At 40.8% G+C, this 25,487-nt stretch overlaps 1 protein-coding gene across 1 annotated transcript in view; it reads right to left on the reverse strand.

The window, feature by feature from the left end:
• The window catches only part of LOC108273706 (cadherin-18), a 163,752-nt gene that overhangs the window by 57,270 nt on the left and 80,995 nt on the right, over window positions 1-25,487 (reverse strand). The window contains 1 exon segment of the mRNA XM_053685169.1: window positions 24,896-25,015. Coding sequence (XP_053541144.1) covers window positions 24,896-25,015 — 120 coding nt within the window.

Genomic DNA, 25,487 nt, shown 5'->3' on the forward strand with positions numbered 1-25,487 from the left:
ACAGATGTACCACATCTAAAGATATTTGCCAAAAGAACATATATTAGACTTGATACAATGGGTCAGATTTAATCAACTGCTCATAGGTCAGATGAACAATAATATTTCTTCTTTTGCATTTAAGCTTTAAAAAAGAGATTTGATTTATGATACATACAAAATATTCTTATTAAATTATTCTTATTAAATCCAACTGCCATGTATGCAACATGGTCACAATCTTGCAAATGCATAGTGATTTTCTAGTCACGATTTGGTTTCATATACCTTTGTAGATTACATACATATGTATATTGTTTAGCAGCTTATAAACTTGCTACCGATGATGCCAAATTTCGAATGGGAATCTTATTGGGGAAATCATGGCTTAATATATGTGTTAAACCATTTAAATAGACTTAAATTGTTATATTTGCCACAATAAAAAATGGTGGCAAAAATAATGTTTCCCTTTAGGCCCTTTCACCAGTGAGCAATCTTAGCTTGATATCTCACTACAAACTCTCTTTCTCATTTACCCTACAGGCAAAAACTAAGGGCAAGGGTGGAACATGTGGCAAACTTTGAACTCCTTTTCAGAAAAAAACACAGTCTACTTCACACAATATTACATGCAAAGGCCACAAATCTCCCTTTCTGTGCTCCGTGTTTGATTTCATTATTATTTAGTTTGAAAGATGTCTGTTCATGAAAAACGACAAGAACAATAGCTCTTTGTGAAATAGATGTGTTATCATAAAACCCTCCTTTGATTTATCTTGCTGGAGCACAGTAGGAAGTTTTACGTGCCTTGGGGTGCTTTTGATGGAGGGTATTGACTGTGCACACATCTGTGAGTGCACACAGTCATTCTGTAGTGAATTTCCACCATCTGATACTTGGCAGTTTAGATGTTATTCAGCAAATACAGCAGCACTAATCATACAAAACAGCAAACATAATATTGACTCATAACATATTGCCTTTTTTCTGTTTAACACATTTGCGCATGTAAATAACATTTCTAATACATTATTGATCAATATGTGTGTGTGTGTGTGTGTGTGTGTGTGTGTGTGTGTGTGTGTGTGTGTGTGTGTGTGTGTGTGTGGTTTACAAATGATCTCTCCCACAGTAGTGTATACATTGCAGTCATGAGGTCCACATGGACTTCTTGGATATTAATGATATATGCCAATGTATGTAGATGTATGATGCATGATACTACATTATGTTATTCTATTAATCTGCTATTCTGCCACTTGTATAACATGGAGGAATAAAAGGAGGAACAAAAAATGCCAAAATGTTTGGCTTGCTTAAAAAAAAAGAAGTTTACCTGGCATTGAGCATAATATGTGTTTGCTCATGAGGTGAACAAACATTTGAAGCACATGGGTAGAAGATAGTTGAAATTCCTGATTTTTAAAAAACAATCTATACACATCTATGAGGTTTTACATGTTTTCCCTGTGTCTGTATAGGTTTTATACATGGTTCCATATGGATTTTCTTTGGTTTCCTCTCACCTTTTTAAAAAGATGCCAGTTGATGGATGGGCTATTTGAAATTTGCCCCTAGGCTTAAATTGCAGCTATGTGTGAGATGACCTGTGATGGACTGGTGTCCCATCCAGAGTGTATTCTTGACTTGCCCCAATAATGTATTTGCCATATGCAACATCTCCACTTGGTCTTTGGTCACAACTACATGCCTCTTCCTTTTTATAAGCCAAAGCCTGCAAGTTGATGTCTAATTAGCATACTGGTACACAGCATAACAGTCTATAAATGTGTCAGTTAATCATTCTCTCATGATATGCAGAACAGTAAATAATTCCATAGTATGAAATCTATGAATAAATGTCAATACAGTTGTCTATTAAAACATGAGACATATTGCATTGAACAATATATAATAATATAAACTATTTGTTTGTGTCTACAGAAGTTTCCTGGACATCTAAAATGCATTATATACAGTAAGCTGCAATCCACCAGAATGTTGTAGCATCTGTGTACATAATGAGGTGGTAGTCAGTGTGAGCTGTTTCAACATCAGCCACTTGATGGTTATAAGAAGAGTCAAGCATTGTTGACTGGCAGGGTCACCTTACAAAAGTTAGATCTTAGCTTACAACAAAAAGACATTGTTTATTTTACACAACTTGCTTTCTTATACTTTGAATATGGGTATTTGATTTCTGAAATAATGATAAAGGTGATTTAGAACGATATAATGTAAAGATGTATACAAATTTAAACAAGTCAAGGGGATGTGGTTGGAGTGTGCTGGACATTACATGAATGAAAACACATTAAATTGTACAAGTTCCAACATCTAGAATTATTCATATAAAATTGCAAGTTTTGGACTATATTGGTTGTGACATGGATTTCTGTGGGACCTCCCTGCAATATCGCCTTGGTTTAAACTCAACTCTTCACTGATTTCCATGTGATTTAGAAAAGAACATGACATATGTGGCCATGGAATGGGGTAAGCTTGTTAGGGCAATTAGAACATTCGAATTGGATCAAGCTTTGAGCGACTGTAACCACATTAGTCACATTTGGTGTAAAGCAGGTTATCAGTCACCTGCAACAAAAGGAATATCCTATCCAAGCAGGTCAGCAGAGAGAACGATGAAAGAGTTTATTATCGAAACTTAAGGACAGCGAGGAATCATCAGAGTACTAATAATATGATAGAGTATAGGCTTGTTTATTTCGCATTTTTGCAAGAACACTTACATAAATGTTTTCTCATATGGGAAAGTATTTAGGACAGAGTGGTTTGTGGTTTCTTGGTTACTTGGTGTTTTTTCTCTTATTAACTTCATGAGAGGAACACATGTTTATAGCTGTTATAACATAAGGAACTAAACAGTTTCACAGATGGTTCATAACAGTAAATGTAACTGGATAAAAAAGTATGAAGTGTTATAAATAAAAGGTTCTGTTTTTGGAAAATAATAAACTTCTATACTGAAAGTCAAAAGTTTGTTAACCGTATTTTTGTTAAATGAACTAATTTAAGTACTTTAAAACCAAGAAAATAAGTAATTAGTTAATGTAATTAGAAAATAGAAAAGCTAGAAAATGCTTTATTTTACTGGAACAATCTACATCTATTTGAATCTGAAAAGGACACATTCTTTATCACTCTGTTTACACACTTGTAGTACACTACATATTTATGTTGTACAGATGGTATTAGCACTCTCTATGAGTCCTTTATTTATGGGTTTAACAGATTCACTGTCCAAGTGCACCTGCCTTTAATAAAGCACTCATTTAGAGAATAAAATGTGAAATTTAATTTACTCTTAGCATTCCACTCTTGCTACTGACATAGAATATAAATATGTATTTTTTTTCAGTAATAAGGTGTACTAATGTGTGAATAATATTGACTATATATGTTACATTGTCTATAGTTTGTCCTCAATACATCAAATAGCTGGTATCACCCCCACCTTGTCCGCAAAAAGATGTCTAGCTAAAATCCACTTCACATCTTTAATGCCTTAACTCTATTTTACCAGGGCCATTATTTCTTCCCTCTCTCCTACTGCTGAGAAATATTATCCCAAGTGCAGTATTACTTAACCTGTGCTCCTAAGGCAACAAATAAGCCTGGCAGACAGCCATCCATTCCATTAGAAGAACACAAAAGACTAATGACCTGACCTTTCTCTCTTTTATTTATTAATTTTTTTATTCTTTAGTCAAGAGGAAGAGCCTATCCTATATCATTACTTTTTTGGAGTGCTTCAAGAGACTAAAATGAACTTGTGGAAAATTGCTGAAAACCTCTAGTTTTTATTGCTAGAAAGCAGAAGAGTGTTGGTGTTCTAGCTACAGTAGATTTGTTAGAAGCATGAAAATCACTGTATTTGGGCATTGATGTCCCCTCGTGCAAAAGTGTTGGCATTAACATGTTGTTAAGCAGTATGAGATTATGACTTACAGAAGAGTTTACTTGTGTACTTACGGTAATGGCTCATAAAGATCAGCACAATTCTAAGGGTGCCAACAACCTAAGGCAGGCTTTTAAAGCACCATTAGTGCTCCATCAGGTGCTTTTTGCAGATGGGTCTTCAGTGTGCATTTTAAGACAGCAAGAGACCAAGCTGTTTGGAAAGCTAAGACAAGTTCCGTCCATCACCTATGTGCCAATACAGCAAAGAGTCGTTGGAACCTGATGATGAAGGGGGGCGAAACTGTGTTGTGTTTACAGCTTGAATGTATGATGCAATGCAAAATTTGACCATTGCCATCAGGTAGAGTGGAGCTTGTCCATTTCTGACACTGTATGCAAGAGCATTTTTTTATTTTTCCAATGCCAACAGCTACAGGACTGGTGTCATCCAGGTTGTATTCACTGCAATGATGACCAGGATAAAGCAGAACTGAAGATGGATGAACGAATAAGCTACAGTAAGCCAGCATATGAAATACAGCAGAGAGACATGAAGATAAACCTGCATTCTAGCTCAGCTGGAAGGATCTATGGCAAATGCAGAAAAATGAGTTGCAGTAGTCAAGTCTAAACGTGATAAGAGATTGATCAGGCATGTTAGTAGCCTTCTTGAACAGATTTCGCAGGGAAATCAAGCATTTTCCCGATTTCTGTTTGAAAGCTGCTAGCCAGCTAGCTACACTCTGAGCTTAGGAATACTAAGGCAACAGCTGCTGAAGTACTGGAGGTTTACTGCAGGGAGAGATAAAAAGGTAGATCTGGTTTCATTAGATATAACCCGATTTTCCCACTATTACTAGCACGTCATTTTCACGTTTTTTACATTTATTTTTATTATTATTATTTTTTAAATATATTATTTAAAAAATTTTTGGCAAATTTTATTACTATGACAGGATTGGTAGACCGTGCCTCATTTGATTAAATAACACATTCATACCACCATCTCTCCTACTACTGACCTCTACATCCAAGATGCACAAATGCGTCACACTTCTTAATTTAATTGCATGTAATTCAATAAATGACTGAACACTTATTATTCAATGATATACCAAAGATTAGCACATACAAACATACCTTTACATTCAATAAAGTTAAAACTGTCATCAGCTATGAAAAGCCAACTTGGCATTGATAAATGCTAGGTTCTCATCTCTCGTCTGAGAATATCATGCTTTTATATAGGCATTTTTTATGTATATAAAATGCAGTATTAATTAATATAATTAATATAAATGCAGTTTTATATGTATATAATGCAGTTAATTCTACTGAGCCATTGTGAAGGAGGCAGTGAGTCTGACCCAGGGTGAGCCTGGCTGAGATAGAATGTTAGCCTTTTGTTCACCCCTCTTCAAGTCATGGAGAAGGTGATTGCATCAGTTTCTCCTTCAGTCTCCATTACAGATTGTGTATTTGTAAAGGATCTGCAAGATTGTCCTGGGTGCAGTAAGAACATCACAGGTGATTACCTCTCTTGCTAATTATTGCTGGTCTCTGTGATAGTTGAACCTAGGTAAGCCTATATCATCTTGAATACCATTTTTAAACACTCTCTTGGTGTCCAATATGATATACATGTCATTAATGTTCAGTGATGATGCCACAGATACTCATGGCTTTTAGTTGCAATTTTTTCATGTAACCTTAGAACCTAGTAAACAAGCAAGGTGAGTGTTTAATAAAATGACTGATAGCCTTGTAAATCTTTGAACATAATTACATTCACAATCCAAATCTTTACACTCATTATGTGTATGTTATGGGCACAGAGATGGGGGGACCCAAATGCAGAACACAGACACAAGGATTGAAGGTTAACAGGATTAATTGAAGAGTAGTGGAAGCTGGGGTGTGAGAAAGGAGTGAGATAATGTTTAATCAGGGTCTGGATTCAAACTCCAGTCCACTATGTAAGAATCAAAGATCAGCCCACCAGATATTGCAGGCCCTGTCCTCTACAGCGCACATCCAGCAGCCTCCTGATAGTGTAATCAGGGTGGTTGTCCATGACCCGGGCGGGTGGAAGGGGGTCGGAAGGCTCATAGGGCTGATGTGAACTGGCTTGAGTTGGGAGACATGAAAGGTAGGGTGGATGCGCAGGGATCTGGAGAGTTTGAATTTTACCACAAAGGAATTGATGATGCTCTTTACGGTGAAGTGGCCCAGATAACAGGGGGAGAGTTTCTTGGCCTCATTCTTCAGGTGAATGTCTTTGGTTTCACAGCCACACCCTTTGACCTGGCTGGTAGTTGGGTGCTGAGATTCTATGCTGGTCAGCCAGGTGACAGTTGCATTCAGTGGAGCGAAGCAGGGCAGAATGGGCTTCTTTACACATCTTGCAGCAGTGGCGGAGGTGAGCTTGACCGGGGGGAATGCAATGTCATTTTCCTGGCTGGAGAACAGGGGAGACTGATAACCCAGGGAGCACTCAAATGGTGACTTACCAGTGGCGGAACTGGTTAGGAAATTGTGGGCATACTCCATCCATGGTAACTGGGAGCTCCAGGTGGAGGGGTTATGGACCATGACACACCGTCATGCTGCTTCCAACTCCTGATTGGCCTGCTCTGCCTGGCCATTAGTATGGGGCTGAAATCCAGAGGTTAAACTGGTAGGGCATTACAGAATTTTCCATAACACAAATGAACTGGGGCCCATGGTTGGAGACAATGTTCTGAGAGATGCTGTGCAGCAGGAACGCATGACTGACCAGGATGTTAGCGACAAATGCCCAATTGTCAGTGTCCATGGTTGGCCACCAGAAGTGCCATTTTATTTGGCTTAGGGTGCAACTGGAGCCAGGGTGGCAGGTGAACCGGGAACAGTGGGCCCACTGGAGGGTCTGGGAACACATGGAGTCAGGGATGAACAAGAGGTCAGGGTGCCCATTACCTGGATTGGGTTGGGTGCGTTGGGCTTTCTGGATAGCAGACTCAATCTCCCAAGTGACAGCCCCTACCACACAGGCTGGATGGAGGATGGTGTCGGGGCCCGAGGTGTCATCTTCTGGGAAGAACTGGTGGGAGAGGTCACTGGGCTTACCATTCTTACAGACAGGAGGATAAGTGATCACCACCTGAAGAATAAGACCCAGCAAGCCTGCCGGGAGTCTAGGTGCTTGGCAGTCTGAATGTAGGCCAGGTTTTTGTGGTCAGTCCAGACGACTCAGTGTCTCCACTCTTCCATGGCCAGCTTCATGGCCAACAACTCATGATTCCCCACATCATCATTGCATTCCATGGGAGAGAGATGATGAGAAAAGTAGACACATGGGTGGAGTTTCTGGTTAGGAACTGATCATTGGGAGAGCACCACACCCACACGTGAATCAGAGGAGTCCACGTCCACGATAAATTGATCAGGTTGAATGAGCACAGGGGCAGAGATGAACAGCTCCTTGAGCTTATTGAAGGCGGCTTCCACCTCAGGGGTCCATACAAAGGGAGCTGATGTGGATGTGAGCCTAGTGAGGGGTGAAAGCTGGAAAGGAAAGCTGTTGGAGCTGTTTCAGAGTAGTTGGTCTGGGCCACTCAACTACGGCTTGGATTTTCTTGGGGTCAGCCTTAACTCACCTGCTCTCAATTATGTACCCTAGAAAGGTGACTGAACAGGGATGGAATTAGCATATCTCTGCTTTAACAAACAGGCAGTTCTCCAGGAGTTGTCGGACAAAGAAAAACATGAGGTGACAAAAACAATAAGCACAGGATAATATGATGATTAAAAACAACATTAAACACTGGCACAAAAAGAAAACGAGAGTAGAGCTGGAAGTTACCGCACTGAAAGCTGGAACAATCTGGCGAAGAGTTGGTTGAAGGACCAGGGTTTATAGATACTGCTGATAAGGTAAGTAGATGAGGAACAGATGTGGCCAATACTGCAATGAGATGTGGGATGGAGTGCTACGCCCAGACACACACACACACACACACACACACACACACACACAAACAGGAACCAGAGGGAGGGAACATATTGGAAACACCAAGAAAGGGAAAAACAGGAAAATACATGGCCTGTCTGGCCCGAACCATGAGTGTATTTGCATCACACAACTTGTCCTATAAGCAGACAAACACTGGGATGGATATCCAACTAATATTAAGTACAACAAATTCTTCTTTCCTGTTTAAAAGGAAAAGTAGAGTTGAAAACATCTGGGTTCCCTGAGGAGGGAATAAGACATTGCATTAGCTGAACGCTGTGGGAAGCACCCTCGCGTGTGATTGGTGTCGGAAGCTTGTGTAACATCATGCCTATTTATAGGCCTGTCGTGATCAGGTGACATGGCAAATAAGTGTGTCGCGTGATATATAAATGACACCTGTGAAGTGCATCGACAGCCTCCATTATCTGAAGCGAAGACGCAATTCACAGGCATGCCCCAGTATGACAAAGCCACACAATGTCTCGGTTCCTTCTCAGGGAACAGAGTTAGATGCGTAACCCAGACATTCACTTTCAAAGGGAACTCACGTTGCATTAGCTGAACGCTGTGGGAGCGAGAATACCCACTTCGTTATACTGATTGTACAGCCTGTTCAAAAAGAACCGAGCCCGAGGGTCAATGCAAGATACTCGAGCATGGGCCGGAATGTATATCCAGGCTGTAAAATCAAATGAATATGTGCGGCATAGACCACCCGGCCACAGAGCACACATCCTGTAAGGATACCTCTTTGGACAAAGCCTTTGAGGAGGTGACACCCAGAGCGAAATGAGCCCTAATGCCCAGAGGCATAGCGAGAATACGTTAGAGATAGAGCGATAGAGATAGCTTCCACTATCCAATTAGAGATGTGCTGTTTCATCACAGCATCCCTTCTGCTGTCACCGCCTAAGCTGACCAGCAGCTGTTCTGACTTATGCCACTGGCCGGAGCGGTGGACGTAAGTACAGAGAGCCCTTACTGGACACAGTGGGTGCAATTTCTCTTGTTCTGGTATGAGGAACAGAGGAGGGCAGAAAGCTTGCAACACTACTGGCTGGGCAGCAGATGTAGGCATTTTAGGAATATAATGCGGCCTATGATACAGGAAGGCCTTGGTTAATCCAGGGGTAAAGTCAACACAGGAAGGGGCAACAGAAAGCTTGTAGATCTCTTAATTGCATGAGAGTTGTCAGGGCCAGCAGAAGAGCTACCTTTAGAGTCAGAAGCTTCTCAGAGACTGACACTAAGGGCTCAAATGCAAAAAGTTGCCACTTGAGCGCATACAATTTCATTGTGGATGATGTTCTAACATTCCACATGGTCTCAACAACCTCAGTCGTGAGACCAGAATCTATGAGCTGGTGCCCCTCAGGGGCCAGTCCTACAGTTTCCATAGTTCCGCTAAGGATGATAAATCAGCCCTCAGGCTTGAGACAGTAGTTCCCTGCGGATGGGAATCTCCAAAGGAGTGCTGTCTAGCAGGGATATTGTCTCTGAGAACCATATTTGAGTTGGCCAATAAGGTGCTACTAGCAGCAGACGTAGACCGTCTTGGAGAACTCTCGCTAGAACTTGTGGGTGCAAAGCAATCAGGGGAAAAGCATATAGATTTGACCTCGGCCACATGTGCACCATGGCGTCCAGCCTTAATGGTGCAGGAGGAGTGAGGGTGAACCACAGCGGGCAGTGTGTTATCTCTTCGGAGGTGAACACATCCACTCCCGCTTGGCCAAACCTCCGCCATATGGACTCCACCACTTGTGGATGGAGCCACCTATCAATGGGCCTCAGCTGCTGCCTCAACAGGATGTCTGCCCCCAGACTCCAGTTGCCCAGGATGTACATTGCACTCACTGACAAAACTTTCCCTTTGCCCAGAGAAGAATTAGTTGCACCTGCCTGAACAGGGGGTGTGAACATAATTCTCCCTGGTGGTCGATATATGAGACCACCACTGTGTTGTCTGTAAACACATGGTGACCTCTCAACTGAGGAAGAAGAATTTCAGTGCTAGTAATATGGCCCGCATTTCTAGGCAATTTATATGCCACTCCAGAGACCATGAGCTGGATAGCCATCTAAAACTGCGAACTGAGGCCATTTCCCTGGATCATGTTAGAATTAACCAGTCATCCAGGTAGTTTAGTACATGGATGCCCTGGAGTCACAATGGAGCCAGAATGACATCCATGCACTTTGTGAAGGTGCGAGGGGATAAAGCTAGCCTGAAGGGAAGAACCTGATCTTGGTATGTGTTGCCTCCAACACATACCCCAGGAACTTCCTGAGACTGGGCGATATTTCTATATGGAAATATGCACCTTTTAGATCTGTCACAAACCAGTCCTCAAACTGAATCTGTGGAAATATAAAGTTGGGTTTCAGCATCTTGAACCTGTGTGTGCGAAGAGTACAGTTCAGGTGATGCAAATCTATAATTGGCCGCATACTCCTCTATTTTTTGCAGACCAGGAAATAACAGCTGTAAAAACCTCCCTCCCTCAGGGAATGGGGTACATGTTCTATGGCCCCTTTGTCCAAGAGGGATCTTACTTCCTGCATTAACTTCAGGCTCTGGTTTGTGTTGACTACTGTGGTGAGCACACCTCTGAAATGGGGGGGTCAAGCTCTGAACTGGACCCAGTAGCAACTTTTTACGGTAGACAGAACCCATGGACACACATCTGGCAGTAGTTTCCACCTTGCCAGATGGTCTTTTAGTGACATTAACTTTTCCATATTCTATTGGAGGGAAAGTATCAGATTTTCGTTGCCCTATGACAGCTCTCTGACCAGAGAACACTGAAGACTTGGGACAACTTTGACTAGGGGAGGACCTACAGTAGCACTGGGGGCTAACTGCATTAACAACCTCATGTCCCCGATATGTACCTCCACGGCCCCTCAGGACCGCTCCTCTTTTGTCTGCTTGGCCTTTATGACCATTCTCAGATCAGACCAGCAGGTCTGCTTGGTAGGCCTGCAGCACCACTATTGTCTGCAGTGAACCACAAGCAAGACCCACTACTGCAAAGGCCTTGCTCACCAATGCCACGGTGGCCTTACATGGCTTGGATGCCAAAGCCGGCCCCCCTAAATTACCTGCAGTCGTTGGAGAGAGGTAGCTTGCAAGCGCCTCCTCTACCTTCAGCATAGCTAAATAGCCATGCTGTTCATTCCACACGATGGCCTAATAATCCGACATGATGGGGTTATAAATACGGCTTATGCATGGTTTTCCCACAGAAGCCTGATATTTTGTCATGCATTTCTGAAAAAAAGGGAGTTTTCTGCGGTGTGAGGGATTTATTTCACTGGGGAGAAAAAAGCTTATCCAGCCTTAGTAATCACTTCAAGCAGCTCTTTATATGCTGCTCTCAGTTTTTAGCATACCCTTCTGGCTCTTTAGAGGAATTATAAATCAGTGGAATTATTCTTTTTTTTTATTTGTGTGTGTGTGTGTGTGTGTGTGTGTGTGTGTGTGTTTTGGCTTTCCATAGCGGAAAGAAGAGTCACGACGCAAACTCCAAAATCCAGCAGAGAGTGAGACCCGGAAGACAGAGCAAGAGATAGAGCTCCTCTTCCAGATCCATAAGAGATCCCCCGGACCTGAGATGGCTAGCTGCCTTGGCAGGTGCTTCCCACCATGTTCAGCTAACACACGCAAAGTTCCCTTTGAAAGGGAACACAAGAGCATTGATTGAACACTCAGCTAACATGTTGGTAAACAATTTGTTTACAGTCATAATGAATTCATTCAGACTCGCATGACAGGCATTGACAGTAAATCATATTGCTTTTAAATCTCTGCAGCAGAAGGTGGTAACCTAGTGGGTAATCAGCAGAAATATGTTAACACTTAATGTGCTCAGCAATGCCAACTCATAAACTGTGCCCTAGGAAAAAGTTTAACAACAGCCACATTAGACTAGAACGCATCTCCTCTGTCACATTGTAAAGTATGCAGTGATGAGTGTTTTAATGTGAATAGGCACACAGGGCTTTACTGAAGATAAAGAAACCTTAGAGGCAAGAGAAACAGGCAAATAACAAAATTAGAAGCTGCCACAGATCACACTACCAGTCATCCAAAATATAAGTTATAAATTGTCAGAGAGCTAACAACAGTAATCCACAATGCACTAACCAACTGTAAATACTTTCTTCACTTTGTCTGTCAAGGTATATGTAGGTATGATTGACAGGGAAAAACATTCTTCCAATAAAATGTTAAATAAAAGTGCTCAGAATTATCCAGTTGATAGAGAGTGCTTCCTTGTTTAATGACTCATCAAGTGTACTTGGGTGAAATCACTTTTGGTGCTTCTTTTACCATGTATTGATAGGTAGAGGAGAATGTTATTTACTGGCATGCTTTTCTAAATTCTGTAAATAATGTGGCACTAATGTCATTTTATGTACTTTGTGACCTGTGTAAAGCTGAGAGCTCTTAAAACTCCTTAATCAGCAGTGAAATAAGCCTACTTATTGTTCTGTGTATAAGTGTTTGTGAAGGAATTAGTAGAATAATGACAGAAGCTGAATGAACAAAGTGGTAATAATGTCTAAGATATGTTGTGATTTTTCGTTTTATGTGTATGAAACTCTGAATGTGTCTGAAATTGAGAAATTTCTTTGTCTGAATTCTCTTATAAGTAATGTATAAGACTAAGACCCAGTCTGACTTATTAATGTAGCCTGTCTGTGGTGACACATGACATACTAGAGCTCTGTTAAATCAGTTTGGCATTAACAACCCTTGTTTATAATGAACAACCAAGGGCAGATTTAGTGATTTGGGGGTTTTAGGCAAAATATAGGAATGGGGCCCTCATGTCAGTGTTTTAACATTGATATTTTAATTTTCAGCATACATTATTTAACATTAAAAGCAATAATCAGGGGTGTACTGGAACCAAAAAGTGGCCCTGAACTTTCTGGCCCAGAGTAGACCATCACATCCGGCCCACAACACGCCACATTATAACACACCGTCTCATTGATAGTTAGACCAATTTTTAACACTACTTACTAGCATAAAAATATAACACAATACAGAAACATAAATGCTATTTAAACATATTTATTTGAAGCAGCACTGAATATGAATCCACATCTGAATGGCACACTATCATCATGTGACATTAAACTCATCTATGATCATGTCTGTAGAGTTCAGTGATTCATTTTGGAGCAGGTCAGCAGAGCTTTAGGAGGGATTGAGGAGGAGGTGAAGGGTGTATACATATGAGAGTATGTGTGTGTCTGTGTGTGTGTGTGTGTGTGTGTGTGTGTGTGTGTGTGTGTGTGTGTGTGTGTGTGTATGCAGATGCAAAAATGTATATTGAAAGAGCATGTTTATGTGTATGAGAGAGAGAGAGAGAGAGAGAGAGAGAGAGAGAGAGAGAGAGAGAGAGACAGAGAGAGAATGAACTGTGCTGCCTGTCCCAGCCTCGCAGTTTTTTGGCTGTAATGCTAGAGCCGTCAGCCCCTGCAGAATTGTAAATTGCCTTCACACCAAAGGCAATATCGGTTAATTTAAAACAATTCACAGGCTTTGATAAAAACTTTTTGCTTTCCTCTTGCGTTCTCCTTTTTTCAGCACCGCTCTGGTAGCTTTTGCTTCCTTTTTGCTCTGTCTGTACACTACACGTGATGTCGCCGACGCTTGCACTAGTTGGCTATTTTCTTCCTGAATCATTTCTGCAGATGTGCAGTAAAATTGTGGAATAAACCAATTTAGTGGGTACTGAGGGGGCCCTGAGACACTCATGAATTAAGCAATCTGACAGCATTTTTTAATGTGTTTTTTAGAAAAACAGTTAATTAGCAAAAAGTAAAAATAAAACTTTCTTAACCATAAACTGATGCAGCGTTTTGGGGCCCTTGGTAGCTCGGGGCCCAAGACAAATGCTGACCATTGCCTAATGGTAAAGTCCACCCCTGTGAATAACTTTATACAATTCATGCAAAGTGATTCACATCACAGACTAATTATTCAGTGAAGCAGCTTTACTCTTGCAGAAGAGTAAATCTCATTTATTATAAATGGTTGTTAAAACTTCTTGTTTTTGTTCCAAATGTGATTCAACAAGTATTAGAAGATGTGAGTGAATGTCAGTAAGGCAATTAGAATAAGCTCAGAAGCACTAATGGAAGCTCTCAATCAATTACAGTATGCAGTGTCAACCTAACAGAACAAAATAAAGCTAACAAAGATAAGAAAATCAATTTCATTGATGACAGCTGTAGGATTACTTTTGAACATTAGATTGGTTCATTGTGAACAGAGCCACATCCCCAATTATAAAATGGTGTGTACACTTCTGAAACCAGGTTAATTTAAGTGGGAAAAGTTCTGACACGATTTATCTCAGTTTGTTTATTTATTTCATTTACTTTTTACACGTTTTGGATGTCTCCATCATGTGTCAGCATTATTCACAGCTGTTTGTGTTTTACCTTTGATTGCATTTATTATTTAACCCCTTTGTGTGTCTTTGTTTGACACCAAGTATTGTGTGTGTTTCTTTCTGTTTATTGCCAGACCCGTACTAAGCCCTTTCAAAGCCCTCTGAAGGGATTTTTTTCTCAGGGGCCAGTTTTATTTTGAGAGCCTGGTGAACCCCAAGCCCAAGGAGAGACAGTGGCTAGAATTCTTGTTATTTCGGTTCATCAGTCCGGTTCACCAGTGGGCAAAGCTCCTGATCGCCACAGGCAACTTCAGCCTGGGAAGTGTGGCGGAGTTCATCTGCGTAATGATGTTGATCTATGGGAAGGCAGACTTCAAAATTTAATGTAGAAATTTTTTTGGGCAGGGCCAGCTTGAAGGATGAACCTGCAAGGCTGTTTACCACCTACTATGAGGTGGTCTCTCCTGCAGAGCTCCAGCCAGAGGTCAATGTGGCGACCTCATCTCCAGGGCTCTAGCCTGAGACACGAGGTGGTCTTCCCTGCAGAGCTTCAGCCAGAGGTCAACGTAGTGACCATAGCTCCAGAGCTCCCCCCTCTGGCCTCATGGAGAACTTTGCTCCCTTCCAGACCTCCAGGAGAGCATCGCTCCCCTCTTTAGCTTCATGGTGCACATCGCTTCCCACTTGGGCTCCACCTTGAGCTTCATTCCCATTGCTGGCTGCACAGTAGCCATCGCTCCGCACTCAAGCCAGGCCAGGGATATCATGTCATCTCTCTGTGGTGCAGAAGCAACTCCCCCACATCTGAACCTCAGAGCACATCAAGCATCCTCTGTCCAGCCCCATGAGGGATGAAAGACAATGGAAAATTAAAGTGCTTAGGGACATCTGGTCTGGGGGACCCCCTCCTGAACAGATTATGCGTGTTAGGAGCCACACATTAAAGGGGGCATCCATCATGTAAATAGCGGAAAAGGACTTAGACTACTGTTCCCAACAGCCAGTGCACCACACGGTATCAATACATGACCACCTGTACCTGAATCTCACTGATGTCAACGAGCACGAGGTATATACATTGCCACAGTTTTGTCTTGTGTTATGTTGGTTTATCCTTCTGTCTCAAGGCCTTCTAAATCCTGGTTCTTGTTTTGTGTTTCGTTTGTACCTTGATTAAATGTTTCAACTGTTATTATGCATTTGCATCCGTCCTTACCTCCGTGATGTGACAATATTATATTATGATATTAGATGTTTTTTTATTTTTTTATTTTATATTATTTATATTATATAACCTATAAACAAAGGTATCTAAACATATTGAGCGATTAGAATTCAGATTATTTTACACTGCTGTTTATGGCCAGCTCTATAGCCTCTAAATAATCATAATCAGGCTAAATTTAATTGCATTACATTATTCATAACCTACTGAAATCTATCCTTAAATGACAGTGTATGCTCTGTGGCAATGAGGTTGCTTTGTTTCCTGAGTAAATGTATTAGCCTAATGACCATTCCTCTCTCGCAACAAACTGTAGTTCCCTAATTGTTACTGTATAATTTAAAAAATCATGAGGAATTAATGGGAAAAATATTAAAATACATTGTCAGCTTCTCTCTCTTTCTCTCTCAGGTAATGGCAGTGTGTATGAAGATAATTCTACTCATCATCTATTCTTGTGATCTTTGGCATCCTTAGACAATTGACCCTGTTAGCTTCTTCAGACAATCAGGCCATGTCCTCCATGAGTCACCATGAGCCCTATGTCACAACTACATGAAGGACATGAAGGCAGCTTTCAACACAGGCATAGTGTTTCATTTTTGCTCATATAAACACAGGCACATCCATTTGTTTTATACAGTGAAAGAAGAATAATATAAATTAATATTTTTATTAATAAGATTATTGGCTGATTTAACTACCCTAATGCTAATCTTTTAAAACTGTATTTACATTTTATTTTTATAAATGCCAAATATCTCGTCATATGATATGTAAATGGAAAGAGTATTTTGCACATTCCCTTTTCATGAATAAAAAATTACTTTCTGTCTCCATATTATCATTCATTTATCCAAATCTCAGAGTACATAGATCCAGACATTCATAAAATCCATAATTACAAATTTAAATATTGGTAGAAAGTGTTTATAATTATTTATCATTATGAACCCAATGTCTAAATTATAAATAACATTGAGAGGTTACATGGCTTTATATTACACCCTTATAGTTAAGAATTAAGATGAGCATTGCTTTTATAATAATTTTCTGAAGGACAAATTAATATATATTTTTGCATGCATAGCAATGAATTGTGACTTGAGTAGAAAAAAGCAATAGTTCATACCAATAATCCTGATTTAATTAACATGACATCATTAGCCTGTAACTAATTTTCAACAAAATAATCAGAAGCTGAATCCAAAATGGCTCCCTAGTGGATACATAATTCATTGCCTATAGGGTTCAGATACACCAAGTTATGAATTTGAACAAAGAACAAGGACAAATCTAGGAGAAATAAAGTCTGATAATTGCTGTAAATTGCACTCTATTATGTTTTTTTTTTTTTTGCAAATAAAACCTGGCATATATAATTAGGTTTAAGGATTATGTTCTGGAAACAGTGGTGAAAATTTCACATGCAGTTCCCAGCGTGTAGTGCAGCCCATGGACATGGCGGATGAGGACTACACTTCCCAGCCATGCTCGCGCTCGAGTTCGCCGGAGTTCTGATTACGAACACCTGCACTACATCAAAGGTTATAAAAGGGCCTCGTTAATGGCAGCTGCTTGCGAAGTAAACGCTCAGCAGCCTCGTCTCTGTACGTGCACCAAGCCTTCATTTCATATACATTTACCTGGTTTCAATATTTGCTTGTCTTTAGATTACGCTTCTGCCTACGCCCCATATAACCCAATTGCCCGATTATTCTGACCTTGATTTCGTTCCGTGTTCTGTCTGTCATCTGCTACACATAATCCAGATTGCCAGTCCGCGTTTGTCTCCGCCAAGGAATCGTATCAGATTATGTTGTCGCGCAATGCTTGCAGCAGACACCCCGGAGTGGCAACGCTACATCCTGGACCAGAACTGCACACTAGCGGTGTATCGGGACCGGCTGCCTCAGCGTATGTTCAGACCACGCCGGCTGTGCACTTCCCAGCACCGGCTGCGCACATTCAGGCACCGGCTACGCACATTCCCACCACGCCGGCTGCGCACCACCCGCCGCTGCCTACACCAGAGAGATACGCTGGGGAGCCGGAACGATGCAAGGGCTTCCTGCTACAATGCGCGCTATTTTCTGAAAGCCACCCGGACATGCCGGAGGGCCATAACTTGACCCACTTTATAGAATTACTCTCTGCAAGAGCCCTGACTTGGGCTACGGCGGAGTGGGAGTGAGGAGGCGGTGTCAGACCTTCGATAGTAGATTTCCTTGCCCGTGCGCCTTCGACCAATCTCCTGATGGCTGGGAGACTGGCAACAAACTCATGAATCTTAGACAGGGCTCAAGCACCGCGAAGAAATATCTCTGGAACTCCGTACCATCACTGCCCGGAGCGGATGGAATGAGCCAGCCTTTAAGACAGCATTCCATTGTGGCCTAGATCCGGAGTTACTGCAAGAGTTAGCCTGTCGGGCAGAACAGCTAACCTTCGATGACCTCGTTGACCTAACCATAAGACTGGATCGTCTGCACTGTACTAACTGCCCTGTACTGCGTAGTCCATTGCCACCAGCGCCAGTCCCACCATCCGAACCCATGCAACTCAGACGTGCGTGGACCTGTGATGAGGAGAGGGAAAGAAGATGTAACAAGTCCCGGTGCTTTTATTGTGTTGAGGGCACCCACGTCATCCATCAGTGCCCCATAGGAGGCCTCGCATGACCGAAAGAAGCATGGACAACCCGCCTTATCGCGTCTGGGTGAGTCTTAACCAGTCACATGCTGCTCACATATTTGCCTTACCTGTCGTGATAGAACATTCAGGTCGGTCTTTTGTTCTTTCAGCGCTCGTCGACTCCAGAGCGGCAGAGAACGTCATAGACGAGAAGACGGCGCAGAAGCTCGGCCTCCCTATACGTCCCCTGCTCTGACCTCGCGAACTTCAGTCCATAGACGGGTTCCCTATAGGTGGAGGAGTAATATCTCACAGCACACTACCAGTCAACATGCAAGTTAGTGCCCTCCACCATGAGACCATGGTCCTATACATCACGGTCTCCGCCAGGCATCCCGTCATACTCGGACTACCCTGGCTAGAACGGCACAATACCCAAATCTCCTGGACAGACAAACAACTCACCCAATGGTCCTCGTATTGTTTGCCAAATTGTCTGAGAGGTCCCGCGGTCCCTTTGGCCACCACGACTGTGGAGAGTCCCCTGTACCATGTCTCGATCAAGATCCCCCCAGAACAACATGACCTCCATGAGGTGTTCATGGGGCCAGCCCACCTTGGGGCCGTGTTTACCTGCTCTTCCAAGCTGAACAGTGGGCCATGGAGGAGTACATCCAGGAAGCTCTCCAGCAGGGGTACATTCGACCCTCCACGTCCCTTGCGTCTGCCGGTTTTTTCTTTGTAGAGAAGAAAGGAGGGGGCCTCCGGCCATGCATTGATTATCGGGGCATCAACCAAGTGACCGTAAAGTACCGGTATCCTCTGCCTCTCGTTCCCTCAGCCCTGGAACAGCTATGGTCTGTAACCATCTTTACGAAGCTGGTCCTACGCAGTGCATATAAACTGATCCACATTAGGGAGGGGGACGAGTGGAAAACGGCCTTCGGCACTACCTCAGGACACTATGAGTACTTGGTTATGCTGTATGGGCTCACTAACGTCCCTTCAGTGTTCCAGAACCTAATCAATGATGCCCTGAGGGACATGCTGGGGAGGTACGTCGTCGCCTACATCAACGATATTTTGGTATATTCGGCATCCCTATGTCATTAGCCCAAGGGGAGTCACATGGACCAGCGCAAGATTAAAGTGGTTGTGGAATGGCCCACTCCTCGAACCGTTAGGGAGTTGCAGCGTTTCCTTGGCTTCGCCAACTTCTATTGGCGATTCATTCGAGACTTTAGTAAGGTGGCACAACCCCGACATCCCTCCTGAAAGGTAAGCCCCGGTGACTCCTTTGGACCCCTATCGCCCAGGAGGCTCTGGAGAAGCTTAAGCGGTCCTTTACCACAGCCCCCATCCTCAGACACCTGGATCCATTCAGGCCGTTTGTCGTGCAAGTTGAGGAGTCTGAAGCGGGAGTGGGGGCTATCCTGTTTCAAAGATTTGGAGATAGACCCAAGTTGCACCCCGTGGCTTTTTTTTCCTGGAAGTTGTCGTCAGCGGAACACAATTATGATCTGGGGACCCGAGAACTCCTAGCTGTTAAGCTGGCCCTAGAGGAGTGGAGACACTGGCTGGAAAGAGCCGCACACCCATTTGTTATTTATACGGACCATAAGAACTTGGAGTATCTGAGATCCGCCAAACGCCTCACGCCTCGCCAGACTCGCTGGTCCCTATTCTTTTCCAGGTTCCAATTCACCCTGTCTTATAGGCCTGGCTCAAAGAACACAAAAGCCGATGTACTGTCTCATATCCACTCCCCAGAGGGGCTGCCGGGATTCATATCATCTAGAACTCATCACCTGGGCCCATACGACATTGGCAATGGGTCACCCAGGGACCCGCTGCACGTACCAACTGCTGGCCAAAAAGTACTGGTGGCCCAACATGCCTAGGGAGGTTCAGCGCATCGTATCCTCATGTTCCACTTGCGCTCAGTCCAAGGGACCACGTGCTCTACCTGCTGGGAGGTTGGTGCCTCTACCCATACCTGAACGCCCGTGGTCTCACCTGGCATAGATTTCATAACGGACTTGCCGAAGTTGGAGGGAAATACCGTGATATTGGTGCTGTCCATCAGCAGCCTTGTCTCTGTTCGTGCACCAAGCCTTAATTTCATATACGTTTACCTGGTTTCGATATTCGCTTGTCTTTATATTACGCTTCTGCCTAGGTCCCATATAACCCGATTGTCCGATTATTCTGACCTTGATTTCGTTCTGTGTTCCGTCTGTCGTCTGCTCAACGTAATCCAGATTGCCAGTCCGCATTTGTCTCTGCCAAGGAATCGTAACAAAAATAGCTCTTTTTGATTTTAGCCTGTCGGTGTCAACACATAAAATTCTGATTTTGTTGGTAAAATTCAAAGTTGAGCGCAATATGTACTTGAATGTTCATAAAAGCACCTGATCCAGTACTGTTTTAGCAGCTGTTAGTTTATCAACTAAAGTTGGGTTATTAGATGGGCCTTGAAGTGCTGGCGGGATCAAGTCAGAACACTGATACCAAATGATTGCATTGTGCTGGGTTTAGGCATGGTTCTTAGATACCATTCTGATTTAATTCTACCTAAATCCCAAAACCTCAGCTTTCTCTATATCATGTTCATGAAGCTCTCATAGCAATTTCTCACACTTGCAAATTAGTAACAATTCACACAATACCATACCAAAAATACAAATGTTAACGTTAGGTTTAGGGGATGAACTAGCTTCTATTCTTTATGTACACCAAAATTTTTACATTTAATTTGAATCCAACCATGCCCAGAGTCCCCTGGGATAGGCTCCAGGCTCCCCATGACCCTGTGCAGGATAAGTTTTACAGAAAATGGATGGATGAATAGAATCCAAACACATCACCGTTTTATATGCAAATTCACACAAAATCATCATAAGATCATGTTCGCTCTAAATGCAAGATGCACAATGATTAAAGCATTCAGTACACGTTAAGATGTAGAATATTTAGATGTACCAATGTATGGGAGACTTAAACAAATAACTATTTAATAGCAACAAAGACATTTGCATCAAATCTTTTATTTCCCTTGTTTCTTTAAAAGTTAATTAAGTTACCCTTTGCAAAAGAAATGAATGTAATAATATACATGTCCATGCTTATATTGTCAATAAATAAATACTTTTCTTATTTATTTCAAACTTACTTGGGTATATGGCCAGTAGTATATGCAATTAGTAGCAAATGTATAGCATATTTTATTAATTTTACAAATTTCTAATAGGAAAACCAGTCATTGTGTCTTAATGCCAATGTTCAATTTCAAATGCTTTTCTGCTTATTTAATCTGTGTGCATCAACGGTATCTATAAAAAATATATTCACCTTATGCAACATAGTGACTGTGTCTTTAGACAAAAATGTCACTAAGCCCCACAGGTTCCTAGATCAAAATTATGAGGTGACAGGCCTGCGTAGAACAAGATATTGTCGCATGGTCTCCTGTCACTTGTTTTCTCAGTGCCATGATTCATTGCTTAGGGACTACTATGTCAGAAAAATAAATCTACCTTCAACCTTTACACAAGCAGGTGACAGTTAACAGAATTCCTCTTTCCTGACTGCTCAAGTGATTGTTTTCAGGGTTTTCAGATTCTGAGAATTTGACAAAAAATCCTTAATATTTCATGCACTTGGAGTATTTTCTATTGTATCAAAATTTTAAAGGGAGGAAGGTTTCTTATGAGTCAAAGCAAATTATGGTTCGATACAACATGGGCTTACAATTGCAAATTTATGACAATTTTCACCCCTTTCACAGTTTCCAATTTACAAAGGTTGAAGTTAGGGCTAGATATAGTACACATAAAATCAGGTTGATGGATGTGTTCAGGTTGGATTTCTATTCTGGCTTTTTTGTGTGTTTTTGTTTCGTACAGGTCCTTGTAGCATTGTGGCCTGCATAAGCTAAAAATAAACCATTGTGGATATTGCAGGTGTCCTTTTTATAATTTGTTTTTCTTTCTGGTGGAATATCTGTGTCAACAGCTTGACATGCGAGTATATGAGTAAATGTGTTTGTGTGTGTGTGTGTGTGTGTGAGTGAGAGAGAGAGAGAAAGAGAGAGAGAGAGAGAGAGAGAGAGAATATCTCATGGCTCAGGTTCAGGATGAGGCCTGCACTGACAGTCTCACCTCCTTTTATCAAAAGAATAATCATTATAGTGACTGATGTAAGTGCACATTTTGACAACAAGGACAAACAGCTACTATAAAGCATATAAAGTTGCAATCAAAATTATTCAAACCCCCATTGCAAATCAGGTTTATTCTCAAAATTTACACATGTTCACCTGTTTGCAATGAACAAATCAAACAAAAGCAATTGAAATATTTCAACCCAATGAATGCTTCAAGTGGTTTCCCCAAATTCAACTGAAAATGCAATTTATAATGATTTCTTCAGTTTCAAAATTATTCAACCCTCTGAATAGAATCCCTCACAACAGCACAAATATGCTAAACATGTGTTGTTTGATTTGTTCATTGCAAACAGCTGTACATTTTGACAATAAACCTGATTTGCATTGGGGGTTGAACAATTTTGATTGCAACCATAGATAATACATATAGCATATATACTCAAATGTGCTGACCTTGAGAAAAATTGAAAAGGTATTATGTTAAGCAAAATTAAGTGCTTTCTATATGATCTAATAAATCACCACAATGTGTCTCCATGTACAAAAACTTTAAAAAAAATAAAATAAATAAAATTAATAATAATAATTTTTTAAAGACTCCAGAATCTCTTTAAATGCTGGAATATTTGCAATAAACAAAACAGAGAAATGCAGAATGTAGAAAAATTATAGTTTTGTGCAAAATGTAAATATATATAAATATAATTTGTCTCACTTTCTTACCATAATGTTACATTAGCATTTAACTATCACACCCACTTACAGGTCTCATAGATAAAAGAAGAAAAAAACCTTTCACATACTACTTATTTGCAGCTGCATATACAAGCATACAATGTATAACATCATATAAAATTTTCATTTGCTCTGTAGGACACTTTCTGAACCAATGTAATTTGACTATTTCTGCTAGGCTATTTGAGTAAGATCAATTTGTAATAAATACATTTACCTGATTTTTATACTTTCTAAGTCTAACAAAAAGATTTCTAGAAGGTTACTGAACTAGGCCACATTTATCCTTTTTAAGTGGTAATTAAAAGCAATCACAGCACAATGCATTAAAGAAGGTTTTTTATTTTTTCTTAATATTCCTTTTGCAGTATTCATCATAGTATTTGCAAGTAGACACTTTACACAACGGGATAAAGCCAGACACTGTAAAGTGATGAATAGTACTAATGAGCATAAGCATTTCACACCTTTCAAAGATATTTTATTGATTTATTTTATTATTATTATTATTTTTTATCATTGCCATGTCATCTACTGCAATACACAGAATCCTTGTCAGTTCACAGCCAAAAAGAAATGTGTAGAACCAACCAATCACCAAAAGTCTTCATGAATTCCGTTATAGATAAGGAATAACATACAGCAGACTGTGTGACTGTGTGGTTACGCAAAAATAATTCATATCCAGGTGGTGTGATATATCTGGACATGTGTTACGCTACTTATACCACAGTGATTTGCTAAAGATTACACTGTTTAATGTATTAATGAATGACAAGTCACACAAATAGTTACATTAACTATAATCACGTAAACACCTTCTGACCAATCAGATTCGATAATTCAACCTCACTGTGGTATAAAAAGTTTTTAATCAGTGAATACATCAGAAGAGTTTAGTATATTGGACAGCACTGTAAGTTTTACATGACTCTCAGGAGGTTTAATAGTTCAGCTCTGCTGTAGGCAGGCAGCTGTTTTAGCTCCACAGACAGCGCCAACAACACAAAACCAAGGTAGTGTAAAATTCCTTCTATGAGAGCAATCATGCACAGATGATTCATTTGATTTTGAATGTTGTCACCTACAATTTCACCTACACACAGCGAGGCAAATGTACTGTGGGACTGTTTGGATGCAATAAAATAAATACATAAATAAATAATAATAGAGTATTGATTCTGCTATTAACAAATTTTTAATTCCTGCATAGAGATTTTGAATAATGCATGTTCACATTTGTAGGTATGCACGCACACACACACGGAAAGTTAAAGAATAGAGAGAAAGAGAGAGAGAGAGAGAGAGAGAGAGAGAGAGAGAGAGAGAGAGAGAGTTTCAAGTACTGTTGTGTGTTTCCTGTTCTCGTTTTCTTTCACATTACTCTACTATTAACACTTAACATACACTTGTAAAAATCTGACCTGATCTGAATGAATTCTATAATTATCATGCGTTTTAAAGTTTCAGAAACCTTTTCTTGGACCTCATAAACTCCATACTTCCCCTTCTCACTTTTATAACCAAAGATTAATCATTTTGCATTGTTTTCATGTACAGTAGTTATAAGTATTTGGAAATGCAAAGGAGCACAAAGAGAACATGCTAAAAACCTCATCCTTCCTGGAGGGATCCAAATTATCTAAATTACAGTGCGGTCTAAAGACTACATAGCACACATGTGAAGCCTGTGAACAAAGGACTTCACTAACAGTTAAATTGAATATCTGGAAATATTTACAAACATAGCAACATAAAACCAATAACAAACATATTGCAATTAATTAAACAGGAATGTTAATGGTCTGGTTCCTTACCTGTTTGTGGGTCTACAGAGAAGTATGGCTGTCCTTGCAAAATGCTATACACCACTCGAGCACTGTTTCCATAGGTGGGGTCATCAGCATCTGTTGCTGTTACTTGGAATACTGATGTACCTGCAGAGAAAACACACTGTAAGCCAAGCCTTAGATTTACAAGTGTGAAGATGTTTGCTGTTAGAAAAAAAAATAGTACTGTGATGCTATCATTCAATATCAAGATAAAAATAATCCAGTTCACTTGTAAACATACTGTTTGTTTATTTAAACATACGGTGCATTTATGTCCTTGCACCAGATCACTGTTAATGAAGTTGTATAGAATGCTGCTTGCCGTTAAGCTCTTTGGTGAGTTTTTCAATAATTCAATGTATTGTAATATGTATAATAAATATGCGCATCTCTAGTCTATTCAAATGGCCACAATGTTCAGCAGTTAAATATTTTGTTGAAGCTGCTTTGCTTCAGCAAACCCAGGTTATTCTGTTTATTAAATTAATTATTCAATTCAATTATTAAGTTTATTATTAATTATTCAGTATTATTTACTTCGAATAAAATGGCCTGACAGAGTTGTGCAATCGAATAT

Source organism: Ictalurus punctatus, chromosome 13 (assembly GCF_001660625.3).
Source record: "Ictalurus punctatus breed USDA103 chromosome 13, Coco_2.0, whole genome shotgun sequence".
Classification (NCBI taxonomy): Eukaryota; Metazoa; Chordata; class Actinopteri; order Siluriformes; family Ictaluridae; genus Ictalurus; species Ictalurus punctatus.